Here is a 17,089-nt window from a genome sequence, read left to right as displayed (position 1 = left end):
AGCACGATGAAGGGAGCCGTACAACAGGGGCGCCCACCCAAATAAATGGAAGGAGGAGGACATTAATGGGGCCTGGAGGGGGTGTGCCAAGCAAAGCTTCTCAGGAGGAAATACTTGAGCAAAGGCCACAAGAGCTACGAAGCCAGTTTTCTGGGTGGGGTAGAAAAATCCAGATTCCAAGAGCCTGTGGATAGACGCCCGGCTATAAGTAGGAACCACTTCTGCTCCCTCCCCTCTCTCACACCCCCCCCCCCCCGCTTCTGGCTGGGTAGGGGCTCTCCGGCAACATGGGCAGACTGTGGACAAGGAGACTGCTAAGGACCAGGACAGTCCCAGGGCCAGCCCAGGAGCCGCTGCCCGAGCTTGGAAACATGACAGTTTCCTTGGGATGGTTGACAACGGGGAGAGTTGAGTTTCAGGCTGCTGGCGTCGGCCTTGGTGGTGCCCTTTCTGCTGGCCTCTGAGACTCCACACAGTGGCCCAGCCTCCTCCCCTGCTCTTGCCACATACACAAACACCCCCGCGCCCCTGTGGCCTGAGCTGTCCTACCTCCCCACAATGGCACCTGCCCCAAAATAGCTCCCATGTGAGAGCTACAGAAAGGAAAAGATTAGACCCCTCATGAAAAAGAGGGAGGAGGGAGAGGAGGGGAGAGTGAACGAGCCGTCAAGTGATCTGTGTCGAGCTTCAGGGAAGGTATAAAATCCCTTTGGGGCCGGGCGGTCTCAAACCCCGGCTGTCAGAGCCAGGACACCGAGTCGGCCCGGACTCCCTCTTTCTGTCTTCCTCAGACTGTGCCATGGGGCTCAGCGACGGAGAGTGGCAGCTGGTGCTGAACGTCTGGGGGAAGGTGGAGACCGACCTCGCGGGCCACGGGCAGGAGGTCCTCATCAGGTAAAAGGAAGAGACCCCATTGCCTCTGTCACCCACTCCCCAAAGATCAAGGGTGCGTGCCTGCAAGGCGGAATCGTTGCCCAGGGTTGACCAGTTGGCTGTGTCGGTCGACTTTGTTAACACCTTCACTTGGTTTTCCTTTGCTTGTAAGTGTCAGGGACTCGCGTCCAGAAAGGAAAAGAGATCCATCCCGGGCCTGTGCCAGCAGTGGGAGAAGCCTGGTGATCAAACCCCGGATGCCTAGCGCCCACCAAGAGGAATCCTAGAATCGTAGGCAGTCATAGTTAACAAGGGCCCTGAGAGATCCCGTCCAGACGCTTCACTAAATGGACGAGGACAAACAGGACCTGGGAGGGGCAGGACCTCCCCTCGCCACAAATCCGTAAAGGTCTATAAACTGTCAAGACTGAGACATGGCCTTCAAGATAAAGACCCACAGGCTCTAGAGCTGGCTCGGCTTCCGAACCGCTGTGTGACCTTTGGGAAGGCACACAACCTCTCTGAGGCTCAGTTTCCTCTCCTATACAATGGGCGGTGGTGTTCCGTGCTACCCTTTAGAGAGAAGTGAGAGTTAAATAAGATAATGCATGTAAGGGGCCTGGTGCTGTTCCTGGAACATAGCAGGTTCTAGAAGATGTTAGTAGTTGTTACGGATGGAGCTAGCTTAAGGACCTGCGAAGTATTATAATTAGAAAATAGAAGACAGAGGCCCGTTAGGGACTTTTGATGTTGAGGAAGTCTTGAATTTGAGAGCTCTGAATAGTGTGGTCTCCAAGCACATCTTGACTGCAGGGGTTCCTGAACAAACAAAAGAAAACAAAATTCCAAGCGTTGTAAATAAAGGATGGTTGTGTGGCTTGTAAACAGAATTTTATTTTCTCATTGCCTTCCACCCCAGACGGTGTTAGACCCCTCTTCTCCAGGTGCCTTCTCTCACGCTCTGGGCCAGCGCAAGTCAAATATCTAATGGGGTATAAATCCACATTTCTGCACCTGGGAGAAAGTGGCCCTGGGGTGGCCACGAGTGAATGGATTGTCCTTCACGCTTTCATTTACAGACGAGTTTCTCCTTCGTCATGAGCCAGGTTTCCCTCTCCCACTCAGATGCCTTTTTGGTCTCCTTGGGCTGCACTTCTGTCCGGCTCCCATGTCTGGATCTGTGATCCGAAGTCTGAGCCCTGAGTCATCCACGCTAGAAACACTTGGGGAAGGATGGTCACGTTCTCTGTTTACTCCGACTGACATCATGGGGGGTGTTCCCTGTGTCTTTCTCCTCCTGTCCCTGCCAGCAGGCCGCTGGGGCTGCAACAGGTCCTGTTGGATGGGACAAAAGTTTCCCCCAAGTTGACATCAGCTCCTTAGGCACCTGTGCTGTGTGACCTTGGATAAGCCACTCCTCCTCTCTGAGTGACTCACTCCTCCTGATTGCCTATCGGTTGAACGAAGCGATTGTCTGCCAGGGTCTCTGAGGTCCCTCTCTGCTCTCATGCCCTGGCATTCCCTGAGCCCATGCTCCTCCTTCGCTTTTGGAGCAGAGGCAGGGGAGTTGGGGCTGGAGACCAGTTTGCAAAGCACAAGTCTCTCCAAGGTGATCTGGGGGCCATTAGCCCCCAAGGCAGCGACTTGAAGGAGACTTGGGGTATTGTGTCATCAGGGGAAACCTTCCCTCCCTCTCCAGAGTGGATCAGGGACACCTACCAAGGGCCAGGGGCTGGGGATGGGATGTGATGCCTGAGACTCCTGGCCCCTGAAAGGTCCCAGAAAGCCCAATGCCCCGTCACGTCTTAGGCTGTGGGACACGCAGAGACCATGCCAACGGGTTCTGCCCTCTTACTGTGCGGGGTCCGGGGAGGAGGGCCTCCTTGCGTGTAGAGGGAAGGGAGGGGGTGCTAACCCCCAGAGCTGCACCTGCCTCTGTGGGAGCTGGCCACTTGATTCTGTTCCAGAGGCTGAGCCTGGGCTTTCTCACTGACCTTGGCAAGGTCACTTCTCCTACTCCTCTTGTAAAAGACGGCATATTCTGTTCAGCGGAGCCTGTTAACAAAACACTCAGGGCTTTGCTGCAAGTCGCGAAGGACACCCCCAACCCCCGGGCTCGCCGCTTCCCGTATATTAACTCAGCCTCCCAAGCACCCGATGAGGTAGATATTAGGATCACCACCCTTAACAGAGAGGTTAAGTAACTTGCCCCAAGTCGCACAGCTGGAATTCACATCCAGGCGGCTTGCACCCAGCACGGCTGCTCTGGGGCGCTCTGCTCTTGGCACATCAGAGCGGGGTTGCCCTGCCCAGCCCGGTTCTTCTGCCTAGAGCAGGGAAGGCATTCCGCAGGTCGGAGTCTCCATCTCCCGTGTGGGTGTCCGATTGGGCCTCCGTTCAGAGGACAGCTGGGAGGTGGCCTCCTTTCTCGCTGACTTGCCTGCAGGCCTGCGAAAAGCGAAGCAGGTAGATGTAGGATTGAAGCTGAAGACGCAAGGCAAGTGAGGGCTCCTGAAACAGGAGGGAAAGTCTGTCCATCCTTTTCCGCGGGCCGACGGGCTTCGTCTGTCCATTTTCTGGGGTGCTGCCCTGAGGCAAATCCAGGTATGGCCTTCTGTGGCTGCCTGGGGCTCCCAGCTGCAGGACTTTGGGCCAAGACAGGGAAGCGGCTGAGTGATGGCAGAATGATCTGGTGGGCACTCATTGGCCTGGTTTTCCTGCACCGTTGAAGGTAAATCTGGGCTCGCTCGCGGGCTGACTGGCACAGAGTGGAAGGTGAGGCAGGGGTCCAGCCTTACAGCTGGAGGCTGAAATATCAGCCAGACCAACCCTTTTGGTTTATGGATGGCTGAACCAGGACCCAGAGAAGCTGAGTGACTTTTTCAATGTCACACAGCACGTTGGAGGTGGACCTGGGACCAGAACTCAGCTTTCGTAATTCTCATCCCCGCGTTCTTTCTCCCAGACATCTTGGGGGCTCCCCAAATATCTGAGACCCCTGGTTGCCTTGGGTACCAGGTCCTTGGCCCTCTTCTGCCCCAGATAGGCTCCCTCCAGCGTCCCGACCTCCGACCTTCACCTGTGGGTGCTAGGTCTCACCTCTGCCAGGCAGGAGTTCAAGGATCATTGTCACCAGATAATAATAGGACCCTTGGGATGAGCTGTCCCGGCCACACAGGCTTGGCCGGGCCAGGATGGGGGGTGAGATGGGGACGTGGGGCAAGGCTGTGGATCGCCCTGGGTGTTCTGGGGGCTGCAGGAGGGATGAGCTCCCGGGAGAAGGGTGTGCTCCCTGTTTGTGCTACTTGGTGCACACGTGTGTGCATGCACGTGAGTATGGGCGTGTGCTGTGAGATGCTTTCACACACCGGAGTGTGTCCACCGCAGGGCTGAAGAAGCGAGTGGCTGAGCCAGGAAGCTACAAAAAGAGGAACCTTGTAGGGACCCGAAGCCGTTAGACAGGAGGAGGGGAAGGCTGGGGAGACAGGGCCACTCCTGCAAACATTTCAGGGTATGACAGGGAGAGAGAGAGAGAGAGAGAGAGGGCGCATGACTTATAGAACCATCCGATCTCTGGTTCGGGCTTTGCCACCAACCCATGTCACTTGCCTCTGTGCTCCATTGGCCCACAGTGGAACGGGGACAGCCACCTCCCACCGAGGCGGCAGGTATGACTCCCTTTAACCGACACCCAACCTTCCAGAACAGGAAAGACCGAGCTCCAGGGCTACAGGTGTGGCTCAGGGCAGAGTCCCTCTGCAGCTAAGCTCCCTGGCTCCCTAGCAGGAGCGGAGACCTGGTCTTTGGCAGGTGGCTCCCTCCCCGGGGCCTCACCATCTGAGGAGCCTGGGAGGTACAGGGCGTCTGAGCAAAATAAGCAAGGACTTCCTGAGCCCGAGAGCTAACACAGGACGTAGTGAGTCTCCTGTAGCTGCAAGTATTTAAGCAGCCAAAGGATGATCCGTAGGCAGGAAGCTTGCAGAGACGGTCCCCTGCGCGGTCGCCGTCTTGAGTCACGCAGACCCGCTTCCACTTGGCCCTTCTGCCTCGTGCCCGTGATGCGATTTAATCACCTACTGTCCAGGCGACTCAGAGAAAATCGGGTGGAGCCAGGGAGCGAGGCAGGCGCGTCTTTCCTTCCTACCTCTCGAGTAGCAATGCAGAGGCAGATGCTACTGACCCGAAATAAGCAAGGCAAGCCTTTACACAGCCCACCGAGCCCCCACAGCGCTGCTCTAGGTAGGCACCGGTTATCCCCTACGCTTGGATGAGGAAGCAGAAGCACAGAGAGAGGTAAAGCGAATGGCCCGACGTCATGCAGCTGGGAAATAGCGGAGCCGGGACTGGAACTCGTGTGTCTCGCCACCTCCAGCCCCTGTGTCTGACTCCAGCCCCCCTTGTGCCCGCAGCCTCTTCAAGAGCCACCCGGAGACCCTGGAGAAGTTCGAAAAGTTCAAGCACCTGAAGACAGAGGATGAAATGAAGGGCTCCGAGGACCTGAAGAAGCAGGGCAACACGGTGCTCACCGCCCTGGGGGGCATCCTCAAGAAGAAGGGCCAGCACGAGGCGGAGCTGAAGCCCCTGGCCCAGTCACATGCCACCAAGCACAAGATCCCCATCAAGTACCTGGAGGTGGGAGGCAGGGCGGGGGCGGGTGGGAGGGTGGAAGGGGAGGCCTCGAAGGGCTGGGATTTGGGGTTCGAGTCCCAGCTCGGCCACTGACTTGTGGGTGACCCACGTCATTCCTCTTTGAGCCCCAGTTTCCTCATCTGTAAAACGAGCTGTCACCCCTGCGGTCACTGAGAGGAAACCCATTTCTCCCCCAGATCGGTATGTCGTCCGGGGAAGTAAGGGAGATTGGATAGTGGGGGCACCCCTTGCACTCCCCCCACCACGGGGAGGTACCATTATCACACCCACCGGGCAGATGAGAAAACTGAGGCACAGGGAGGGCAATAGCTGCCCACAGGATTCAAACTAGGGCTCTACTCCCCCCAGGCCCTCGGCGCCTAACCCCTGTGCCATCTGGAGCCTGATGTGGGCAGGGGTCGTGAGGCAGGAGTATAGGAGCGGGGGCTCGATCCTGGGCTGGGGGTGGCCAACAGGCTGGTGATACTGGTTTCAGCACCTTTACAGATGAAGAAGGAGAGGCCTCGGGTGTCCTAGGCAAGAGAAGTTGGTTTGAACCTCCTGTAAGGGGCTGAGGAGTTGGGTGGGCAGGGGAGAGCCTGAACTGCTTTTATAACCAGTGGGAGGAGGGGTGTGGCAAGAGGGAGCATTGAGATCTGGGGGATAAAGGGCCTTCGGGATAGGCGCAATCCCTCAGGATGGGAGCAGCAGGCAGGCTGATGCAGCGATGAGGATAAAGATAGCGGTGATAGCTACCGGTTAGGATGGGCGTTCGCCTGGATCACTGCGTGGAATTCTCGAAATCTCCCTGAGATTGGACGCATTCAGTGTCCTCTTTTTCTCTGATGCAAAGGAAGTTCAGAGCTAGGGAGTCCAGAGCTGGTGTGGGGGCCCCACGGTCACCGAGAATGCAGCCTCTTTCATGCCAATGTTGGCATGAGTCCTCAAAGTTGACTCATGGTCCAAGATGGCTGCTAGAGCGCCAGCCATCTGGTCCACGTTCCCAACAGGAAGCAGGAAGAAGAGAGGAAAGCTCTCTTTTAAGGAGTCGCAGAAATCCCACGCAACAGTTTCCTTTGCATCTCGTTGGCCAGAAGTTAGTTACAAGACCACACCCATCTGCATGGAAAGCTGGGAAACGTGGTCTGTTGCCACTCCAAATACAACCAGTGTTCTGTTACCAAAGAAGAAGGAGAAAATGGACATTGGGCAGGCAATTAGCAGACTCTGTGCCAGGCAGGTACCCTTCGCATACTCACTTTACAGATTTGGAAACTGAAGGCTCAGAGAGATTAGGTAGCTTGCCCAAGGTCACACAGCTAATAAGCCAGTAGGTACAGTCTGATCAACGGTACTCCGGAACTCAAGCCCTTGACCCTTGCGGTACAGTATCTCCCATCCGCCACCGCCACACCCCTCGTCAGCCTCTCAGCCTCGCCTCCCTGCGCCCCAGCTGCCCCCGCAAATCACACGTAGACAACCTTGCCCGCCCATCCCACTCAGCATCACAGACACAAGGAGCCTGTCCTGCTTTGAGATTCCGTGCCTGCTGTGGCCCCTGGCCTCCCCATCTTCTCTTGTCAGCAAATCCCTGTCCATCCTCCAGGGCCCAGCTTAGAAGCCACCTCCCCCGCACGCGGCCGGCCGTCAGCTGCTCCGTCCACCGGCGCCCTCCCCCCCCACCCCCGCCCCCCTGCAAAGGCGCTTTATCCTCATTCTCTGCCCGGCTGTACTGTAACTCATCTCTTTACCCAGCTGTCTCCTGGCTGGGACATGAGCTCCCCGAGGGCAGACCCTGGCCCTCGCATCTCTGAACCCCAGTGGCGTGGGGGTGGGCTCCCAACACAACCGGAAAGACGTATCCCCTCCGGGGGGACAAAGGAACAAGGCTCAGAAAGAGAAGGTAGCACTGGAAGCTGGGGGACTGGAAACCAGGTCTGCTGAAAACGAGCTTAGTTTACTGCGTCGATCCCCGCAAGATGGAAGGCGGGGCCCGTGTCTGTTCCTCCCCTTCCATGCTCTTCATAAGTCACACATGAGGGTCACGGCGGAGCTGAGCCGGGAGGTTGGGTATCCCACGTTTTCCAGGGGCGGGGCTTACTCCACGGCAGCCCGAGCCCCCCCCCCCCCACCTGCCCGTGGTCACTTGCACTCGGGGCGCCCCGAGAAGACGGGAAAACGAGGTACGGTCACCGCCTCCGTCCTTGGCTCTGGCGGCCGTTTGCCCACCCCCCCCCCCCACCCGGGTGCAAAGTCCTCTTGCTACGTGACCTCAGTCTGGCTACTCTCCCGTCGCGGCCTCTGTAAAGTGACACCACTTGGTGCGCCGGCCAAGGCTGTGGTTGACATCAAAGCTTGAGTCACTGTCGGAAGAGCACAGTAGCATTTAACGCCCATGAGATCGTTGAGTCGCTACAGCCGCCATGCTGTGGGTGTTCCTGGTAAGGAAATCGTGGGTGCCCAAGCAAACGTGATGGTGACAGCGAGGCTGACAGAAGACAGTGTGGGTCCTGGGGGCAAGCCATAGGCCAGATCCTTCCCTCTTCTTCCCTCCTTCCCGCCCACCAAGAATTCTGAGCACCAGCTCTGTGCTTGGCACAGAATATAGGATGCTCTGCACCCCCGCTCCGCCCCCAATAGGCTGCTTAAAGCAATAATCCTATGAAGCCATTAAATGCAAAAAATAAATATACATAGATGGAAATAGTTTCTTCCTTAAAAAACGTTTTTTTAACGTTTATTCATCTTTGAGAGACAGCGCGTGAGCAGGGGAGGGGCAGAGAGAGAGAGAGAGAGAGAGAGAGAGACAGGATCTGAAGCAGGCTCCAAGCTCTGAGCTGTCAGCACAGAGCCCAACGTGGGGCTCGAATTCACAAACTGCGAGATCATGACCTGAGCCGAAGTCGGTCACCTATCCGACTGACCAACCCCTAGGCACCCTGGACATAGTTTCTTTCTATCTAGCTTTTCTGACTGCAAACTCCTGGACAAAACCATGGAATGGGAGCATTCCCCTCCTTTCTGCTGTCTGCACGGAGGCGGCACCTGGGCCCTTGTCTGGCCGCAGCTGGACCCACATCCTGAACACTAGCCGAGGAGGGTGGTGGGTGAGCCGACCCACTGGGCCGCACAACCTTGGGTCTGTACTGGGACGGGCCTGGTCCCCCGTTTATACCTGTCTCCCGGGGTTGCAGGGATAAAAGGAATTCATCTCAGAGACCACTTGGAAGCATGCCTGGTATACAGTAAGCGCTCGATAAATGGCCCTGAAATAAAGAGAGGGTGGGACTCAGCCTGATTGCCCCCTGGCTCCTGGCTTGTCCGCCCCCATGACCAGCACCCCTCTCATCCATCCCGCTGCAGTTCATCTCAGAGGCCATCATCCAAGTTCTCCAGAGCAAACATCCCCACGACTTCGGCACTGACGCCCAGGCGGCCATGAGAAAGGCTCTCGAGCTGTTCCGGAACGACATTGCTGCCAAGTACAAGGAGCTGGGTTTCCAGGGCTAAGCCCCTGCACGACCCCACCCCCACCCACGGGGACGCCGGGCCCCAGGGGAGGGTGGCGCTGGGTCTCCTGTAGCCACGTAGAGTTTGCTTCTGAGTGTCTGCTTTGTTTCTGAGAGGCGGGTGGGGGAGGGGAGGGGGGGGATGCTGTTCGGGCCGGCTTCCTCTGCCTGGGGGCTCCTTGTGGGGGTCATCACCCCGGGAACCGGAAGTGTGGCGCTTTGCTCTCTGCCGCCCGCAGCCTCTCTCCTCTCTCCCCTACTCCAACCCAATTCCTCCAATCTCCAAACCCAACCCGTCACCCGCGCCTCTAATCCCAAATCCAAGCCGTAAACATACAGATTCTCTGACCCATCACCCCCACCCAGATGCCCCTCTGCCATGAGAAACGGGTCTGGGCAGAGTGGGACAGCCACACCCATCCCAAAGGAGGTGGCAGGGCGGTGGGGGGTGGGGTGGGGGTTTCTGGAACCTAAGTGTGCCTTTTCAGCTAATGGAGTAACTCTCCTGGTTTTAATAAAAGACCCTGCAACATGACAGTCTCTGCCTGGTGATCTTTCTGTCCTGGAGCAAGTGAAAGGGCCCCAAGGAAGAAATGGCTGGGATTGTGTGCGTGGGGAGGAGGCTGGGGGAAAGGAGAGGAGGGAAACTGGGTAAAGGAGGGAGAGGAGGGAGCAGGAAGGAGAGAGGAACAGATACCTGCCTTCCTTAGGTCACTCCTCGGTGGCAGGGACAGTGCCGGGCACAGGCGATGGAGGGGAGAGCCCCGTCTGGTCAGGAGAGTGGTCAGCAGACCTTTGCGGGAAGAGGCAAAAAATTGCAGGGCGCCCAGAGGAGAGGACACAGAGCCGGGGGAGGTGCTCACCGTGGACACAGCAGCTTAAAGAACATGCCAAGGACACCAGCTAGTTAGGGGGCAAATCTGGGTTCAAAGCTGGGAAGGCAGCGGGGACTCCAGTCGGGGAGACAAAGAGGTGGCCAGCCAGTGGCAGGCACTGACCTTCTGGCCACAGAGAAAGGACAGACGCAAGGCGAATAACTTATAAACGCCGGCCAGGAGCCGCAAGCGTATCTACAAATGCCGAGCTGTGAGGACCCAGAATAAAACATTGGCGTGTGACGGTGGCTGCCGGGAAGCAGGCTAGAGCAGAGGTCATGGACAGGGGCCATGGCCTGAGTGCAGCCGGGTGCCCAGGCCGTGAGGGCTTTGAACAGCGCCTTAGACTCAGGGTACCGGCTCTGGGAGGCCCCATAAACCTCCAGGAACTCCCAGGACAAGTGACCTAGTTACCCCTGCCCTTGAGTCCTGAGGGCCCCACCCTCTGTGATGAACCTGACCTCAGTCCACACCAGTTGACGGCTGCTGAACAGAGCAGAGCTCATCTGCTAACGTAGACATGTCTCAAATCCTACCTAACAGGCTCATTCATCAGGCTGAGCTGTTGCACCCAGGACAGCACGAGAGGGTCCCTTTGTCCGTTCCCAGCTTTGGGAGTTCTGCTCAGGGGGTGGGAGAGAAGGGGAGGGGAGCGCAGGAGGAGGGGAGGGTTTTGATCACGGAGCCTGGGGAAAACGCTGTGCATTTATATAGTAATTCAATTGAATGCCCAGGCAACGAGCACTTCTATATAGATACGTGCGCAGGATTTAAAGTTGAATAGGCTGGTCCCTGCCCTCAAGCAATTGACAATCTAGTCAGGGTACCGTGTGCTCCGATAATTAAATCAGGGCAGAACAAAATGAGGGCTGCAGAGAAGAAGCCATTTGTCATTCACTCAGCACTCATTCGACAAATATTTGTGCAGCACAGCTGGTAGAAAAAAATCTCACTTTATACCTTCCGTGTGCACCAAACGCAACTTCTTTTTTTCTATAGCTTAAGTGAATTTTTGTTTGGAATCCTCACTGTGGCTGCGTGGCTGATACTTAATCTCTGTCTCCTTGAATGTGCTCCCTCGTTCCAAATATCCCTGGGGTTTTGGCTTATTCTAAGGGGCTTACAGGTGCCAAGTTGTGGCGTGTGGGGGCGGGGAGGTGGCAATCTGTTGCTGTCATCTGTCCGCAGTGGTCCTGAGGGACGCTGCATCCCACCTGATCTCCAGTTATTGTCCTTATCAGGCCCTTGAGGAAACCCTGAGACTGCCCAAGTCTCCTTCTGCCAGGGCCACTTCTTCTCAGGGACACCCCTGACCCGTGAGGGCTTCACCTGGGATATGAGGCATACATTTCTTCTGTGTTTAGACCTTACGGGGCCTGTCTGAGCTTTCCCAGCCTCCTCCAGGGCTTCACAGGGGTGTGCAGGGCAGCCCTGGATGGTTGTATAGGTTGTGCACTCCACATGAGCACCTGGGGTGGGGGGGCGTCAATTAAGGGCTAGATCCCGTCTGTGTTCCAGTTGCCAAGCTGTGCACCCAGAAGGGGTGCCTTTTCCTAATTCACACACGGGTGCCCTCTGAGCTAGCAGTGGCCTCCAGCAGGGACAGAACTCCTTTGTCTGGGGTCCACCACCAACTGCAATCTATTGTTTCCTTTTCAACTCTCTTCCTTTTTGACAGTTCAGAACATTATTTTCCAGCCTGGGAAGCAGGAACGCCTCACAATTTCCTCCAAGTCTTTGCCCTTTTCTCTGTGTTCTTTCTGATCCTCTCAGGGCCTGAGCTTTTGAATCTGCACATCTACACGAGGGACATGTTTTTCTTGCTTTCAGCTGTCACGTCCTTTCCTGAGGCTTGGGCTCAGAAATGCCTTACTGTCTGAAGAGGAAAGAGCAAAAGAGAAAGGAAATCCTGGGAGGGAAATATGGGCTAATATTTTAAAAGTATAATCAATCCGGCAATGGCATTTATTCTGTATTGATTTGACAAATATTTATTGAGCAAATACTATGTGCCAGCGCCCTCCTCAACGGCCCCCCACCGATAGGGACGAGGCACCCAGCCTTGAGTGACAAACATGATCTCTGCCCTCATGGATGTTCTGTGGCACGGGACTGGAGAGGAGTCTGTGCCAGGCCTTCAGGACAGTGTACGTGTAGTGGGGGCCGGGGGGGTGAGGGTGAGAAGCAGAGAAAGTGGGAGAGAGTGTCAGATGCAGGGAACCGCAAATTCACTCGTTGCTGCGTGCACGCCTTCGTCGAATATTCACTGAGGCTTGCGGTGTGCCAGGCACCGAGCTCAGCTGTGGGGGGCCACGGTGAAGAAGACGGTCCTGGCCCCTGCCTGGGGGAGCACACATAGGCTCTGGACACAGGGAGGCGGGAAAGGCTGACCCCTGAGGAGTCTGAGATGGGGACCCCGTCACAGTGGACCAGAGTCACAAAGATGGTGCTGGTGGAACAGTCAGGCTTCTCCAGAGAAACAAGAGCAACAGGATTTATTTTTATATATAATATATAAAATATATATACATAATATATTGTATATGATATATTATTTTACACATGATATATGATATATGACATATTACACCCCCTATATAAAAATATATTATGTGTTATATATTATTTCATATATGATATATTATTTCATATATGATATATTATATAGTATATACTATATGTTTTATATAAAACATATATTATATAGTATATAAATATATACTTATATAAATATAATTATATAATTAATATAATATAATAACATGTAATATATATAGCCATATATAATATTACATTGTATATTACATTGTACAATATTACAATGTAATATTATATATGGCTATATATAATATTACATATAATGATATGTAATATTATATATAGCTATTATATATAATATTATTAATATTATATATTATATATAGCTATATTATGTAATATTATATATAGCCATGTATAATATTATATATAGTATAAATGTATGTAAGGTTTCGCACTTAATGAGATATCTGATATTTTAAATATAGATAATAAAATATATAAAATATCGATGTAAAATAATCCCTTCAAACGTTGTCTTTCCTACATTTATTATTCCTTCCAGAATTCCTGTTTTTTAGATTGACTCACACTAGCCTCCATGACTCTTTCTTTCTTTTGTTTTTAAATTTTTCGCAACATTTTAATTTATTTTTGAGGCAGAGAGAGACAGAGCGTGAGTGGGGGAGGGGCAGAGAGAGAGGGAGACACAGAATCCGAAACAGGTTCCAAGTTCCGAGCTGTCAGCACAGAGCCCGACGCGGGGCTCGAACCCGTGAACCGTGGGATCATGACCTGAGCTGAACTTGGATGCTCAACCGATGGAGCCACCCAGGTGCCCCGCAGTTACACACTTTTGAAGTTCTTACAGTATTTTTTATCCAGATTTATTAGGGTATCAGGAGGGGAGTGTATTTTGCCATGTCCAGTCTGCTTACTTCCAGAAATGGAATTCATAATCTAGAATTCTGAATGTGTTTTTTTTTTTTTATTATTATTTCGCTTTGCTTGTTTGTTTTCTTTCTCCCGTATTGGACACTGGTGTGTCCCGTATTTGCTCACTGGTGTCACACACCTGGCCCCTGGCCCTCCGCCCGCCCCCCCCCCCCCCAGCCGCTCAGTGAGTGCTGGCTGCAGACATGGGTCACACAGGACTCTCTCTCTCACGGCCCTGAAAGCATGTTGTAAACGACAGACCATTTTAAAGATAAGTGAGTCAGGAGGCACAAGTGGAGTCCGGTTCTGAATATCTGGTTCCTGTAGGCGCGTGTGTGCGTGTGTGCGTGTGTGTGTGAGTGTGACAATGCACGTCCGTCTAACTCCTCTGCTGTTAGATCTGATCTCAGCTTTCAGCCCGTTGCCTGCTGCTCTGAAATCCCCAGGAGTCACGCCCCCAGGGCAGCCGAGGTGACCTCCTCATGGACCCAGAAGCCAGCTCTCCCACCGCTGCCTGGGACTGGGCTTTCTGGGTCCAGCCGGGCCAGGAGCTTGTGGCCGTGAGAGCTCCCGGGGCTTGAGTCATGTCTGGGAGAGCAGAAGCAATAAAGCTGTCCAGAGATGGGGCGTCTGGGTGGCTCAGTCGGTTAAACGTCCTACTTCGGCTCAGATCATGATCTCAGGGTGTGTGGGTTCGAGCCCCGTGTCGGGCTCTGTGCTGTCGGTTCAGAGCCTGGAGACTGCTTCGGATTCTGTGTTTCCCTCTCTCTCTTCCCCTCCCCGGCTCGTGCTCTGTCTCTCTCTGTCTCTCAAAAATAAAGAAAACCTTAAAAAAAAATGTTTTAATAAAAAAAAATTAATTGCGGGGCGCCTGGGTGGCGCAGTCGGTTAAGCGTCCGACTTCAGCCAGGTCACGATCTCGCGGTCCGGGAGTTCGAGCCCCGCGTCAGGCTCTGGGCTGATGGCTCGGAGCCTGGAGCCTGTTTCTGATTCTGTGTCTCCCTCTCTCTCTGCCCCTCCCCCGTTCATGCTCTGTCTCTCTCTGTCCCAAAAATAAATAAACGTTGAAAAAAAAATTAAAAAAAAAATTAATTGAAAAAATAAATATAAATTAATAAGTTAAATTAAAAACTAGCCACAAAACTTTCACCTCAATTGCCCTGCATCGACTCCATGGCTTTATGCCTGACCACAGATTACCCACAAACAGGAAAATTCTCTCCGTGCTGGCATTTCACACACAAATGGAAACACAATACTGAAGCTGTGTTAACGCATTTAGAAGGATCGGATCTTTGCTGAAAATATTTCCGCTCATCAAAGGATGTCTTTTCCTCAGGGAAAACCGGCGTCCCATCTCAGGCACAGAGCCCCTGGTATCCTTTCCCCTCTTAGTGGCAAATGTCGCTTTTAATCACGTCACCAAAAGTTTTCACAGGTGTTATTAGATCTATCAGATTCAGAACACTCAGAAGGCAGAATGGCCCCCTCATCACACACGTTAGGGAGCAGAGGTGATTTTGTGGGCCCAGCGAACTTGACACGGGATATGTGGAGACTCAGGGTTTGCGCACCTGGGAACTTGGGTCTTCGGACACCTGTGGGGAAGGAGCGGGTGTGGGGGAGGAGGGGAGGGGCGGGGTGGGTGTCCCCACTTAGGGCAAGGCAGGGGTACTTTTAGCCAACGCGTACATTGTGGTTCTGCCTGACATTTCATGAGAAATAAACCAAATGGGGCTATGCTGCTGGAAAAGGTTTGCCACAACCCAGCAGCCTCCACCGGTGGCCCTCAGTGGGGCTGCATTGTTCCCGGTGGGGGCGTTTTGTATATTTGTGGGAGTGTTTGGTTGCCATGATGAGGATACTGACATTTAGTGGGAGGAGGGGAGGAGGGGAGAACCGGGTGTTCTGGAACGTGCAAGGCAAAAAAATACATGGGGAATCTCTCCCGTGTTCTAGACCAGATTCTAGAACTTACAAATGTTGCTTATACGTACATTATCTTTCAGCTGTTTGTTTCAAACTATGTTGCATTATTGGCGGGGGCAGGGGGGGCTTTTATTGGGGACTTTTGGACCAAGATTTGCTCACCGTCGCAAACAACGGCACCCCCACAGCAGTGCCACCACGGGCTTTCAGGGGCTTTACGGACGTCGGCCGGGACCCTGAGTGTCCTCTCCTTGCAGGCACATGGTGGGTGGCATTTCCCCAGACCCATATGGCTTGTCTGGGCCAACAACCCGGGAGTGGCTGCGTGTCACTTCCTGTGGAAGTTTTGAATCAGTGACAATTCACATCCCTCTGCTGTCCCGGGGGCTGTGGATGTGCGTGTCTACGTGGAGCCTCTGTCGACCGGCTGGGTCTCTTTAGGAAAAGCAGAGCCCCTGCCAGCCACGCTGAACACAAAATGTGAAGCTGTGATCATCTGGGCGTTTGCGTCCTGACCGTGTAGCCGCTGGCCCGACACACCCATGCCGGTGAGCACTGCACGTGGGGCCATTCCGTCCAGGGGCGCGAGCCTCTAACCGCTTCGTACGTCCTCCAGGGCCATCGCGTTAAATATTGAAAGACATTTTATTTTATTATTAAAAAAAAAAACCTTTCGTTTTATCTTTATACATGACATGATAATGAATTTTTTAAATTATGGATGTAGGTAAGTTGTATTATCAGCGAGCCTCATTCCAGGATAGTAAAGGGGGTGTTACCAAATTATTTGTTACAAAGAGAGGGGTATTGCCTGGTGGCGTTGATAATTACTGACCCAGAAGCTTCCGGTTTAGAGTCGGCTTCCGGTGTTCAAACAGCGCAGGGGGCTGGGGTGGGAGATGTAGGGGAGAATATTCGTGAAAGTTACATGATAGATAATAATTAAACTCCAAAAAAAAAAAAAAAAACGGACTGGTTCTAAGCTAGACGCTCACCAGCACCGTCCTGCATCTTTACAAGTAAAAGTCACAACGTCAAAGAGAAAACTGTATCTGAGCACGAATTAATCTACCACTGAGTGTATAATGGATAACCCTGACAAATTTAGAGACTTATGTGGCTCAGTCTCAGAGAAATGTCATGTTTAAATGTTTTTTTTTTTTTAATGTTTGTGTATTTTTGCAAGAGAGAGAGAAAGAGCATGAGCAGGGGAGGAGACACAGAATCCAACTCAGGTTCCAGTCTCCGAGCTGTCAGTACAGAGCCCGAGGTGACTCTCGAACTCATGAACCGTGAGATCATGACCTGAGCTGAAGTCAGACGCTCACCTGAGCCACCCAGGCGCCCTAGCAATGTCAAGTTTAAATAAGACAGTTCAATAACCAAAAGTAACTTGTTAATGAATTAATTTATTTTATTATTGAGAGACAGAGAGTGCAAGTGGGGGAGAGAGGCAGAGGCAGAGAGAGAGAGAGAGACGGAAAATCTCAAGCAGGCTCCATGCTCAATGAGGAGCCCAACTCAGGGCCCGATCCTACGACCCCGGGATCATAACCTGAGCTGAAATCAAGAGTCGAACGCTCAACCAACTGAGCCACCCAGGCGCCTCAATAACCAAAAGTATTTAAGGAGAAATTCCATTCTTGGATTTCTTGAAGGACATTCAAAGAGCTCCCACTGCACGAGCCGCATCAATATTTACTCGAGTTGTCTTTCCCTGTCTACGTCCGCCATGCGTCAAGACTGCGGTAGAACCTTCCTTCTTCAAACTCCTGGCCAGTGCTCCTTTCCCACCTCGTC

General features: G+C 53.3%; 1 protein-coding gene across 1 annotated transcript; it reads left to right on the top strand.

The window, feature by feature from the left end:
* The first annotated feature begins 799 nt into the window (after positions 1-799).
* Positions 800-9,012, top strand: MB (myoglobin). Its single transcript, XM_047066973.1, has 3 exons — positions 800-894; positions 5,283-5,505; positions 8,866-9,012. Exons 1-3 carry the CDS (start codon positions 800-802, stop codon positions 9,010-9,012), a joined length of 465 nt encoding a protein of 154 aa, XP_046922929.1.
* The last annotated feature ends 8,077 nt before the right edge of the window (positions 9,013-17,089 follow it).

Source organism: Lynx rufus, unplaced genomic scaffold (genome assembly GCF_022079265.1).
Source record: "Lynx rufus isolate CCGP_SWC_20201006 ecotype Redwood Valley unplaced genomic scaffold, mLynRuf1.p SCAF_7, whole genome shotgun sequence".
NCBI lineage: Eukaryota > Metazoa > Chordata > Mammalia > Carnivora > Felidae > Lynx > Lynx rufus.
Note: the sequence above shows the minus strand (reverse complement) of the source record. Positions and strands in the feature narration are given on the sequence as shown.

Coding starts and splice junctions, on each gene's coding strand:
- MB (XM_047066973.1), top strand. CDS start 800: ATGGGGCTCAGCGACGGAGAGTGGCAGCTGGTGCTGAACGTCTGGGGG. Junction 895..5,282: donor GGGCAGGAGGTCCTCATCAG/GTAAAAGGAAGA, acceptor TTGTGCCCGCAG/CCTCTTCAAGAGCCACCCGG. Junction 5,506..8,865: donor TCCCCATCAAGTACCTGGAG/GTGGGAGGCAGG, acceptor ATCCCGCTGCAG/TTCATCTCAGAGGCCATCAT.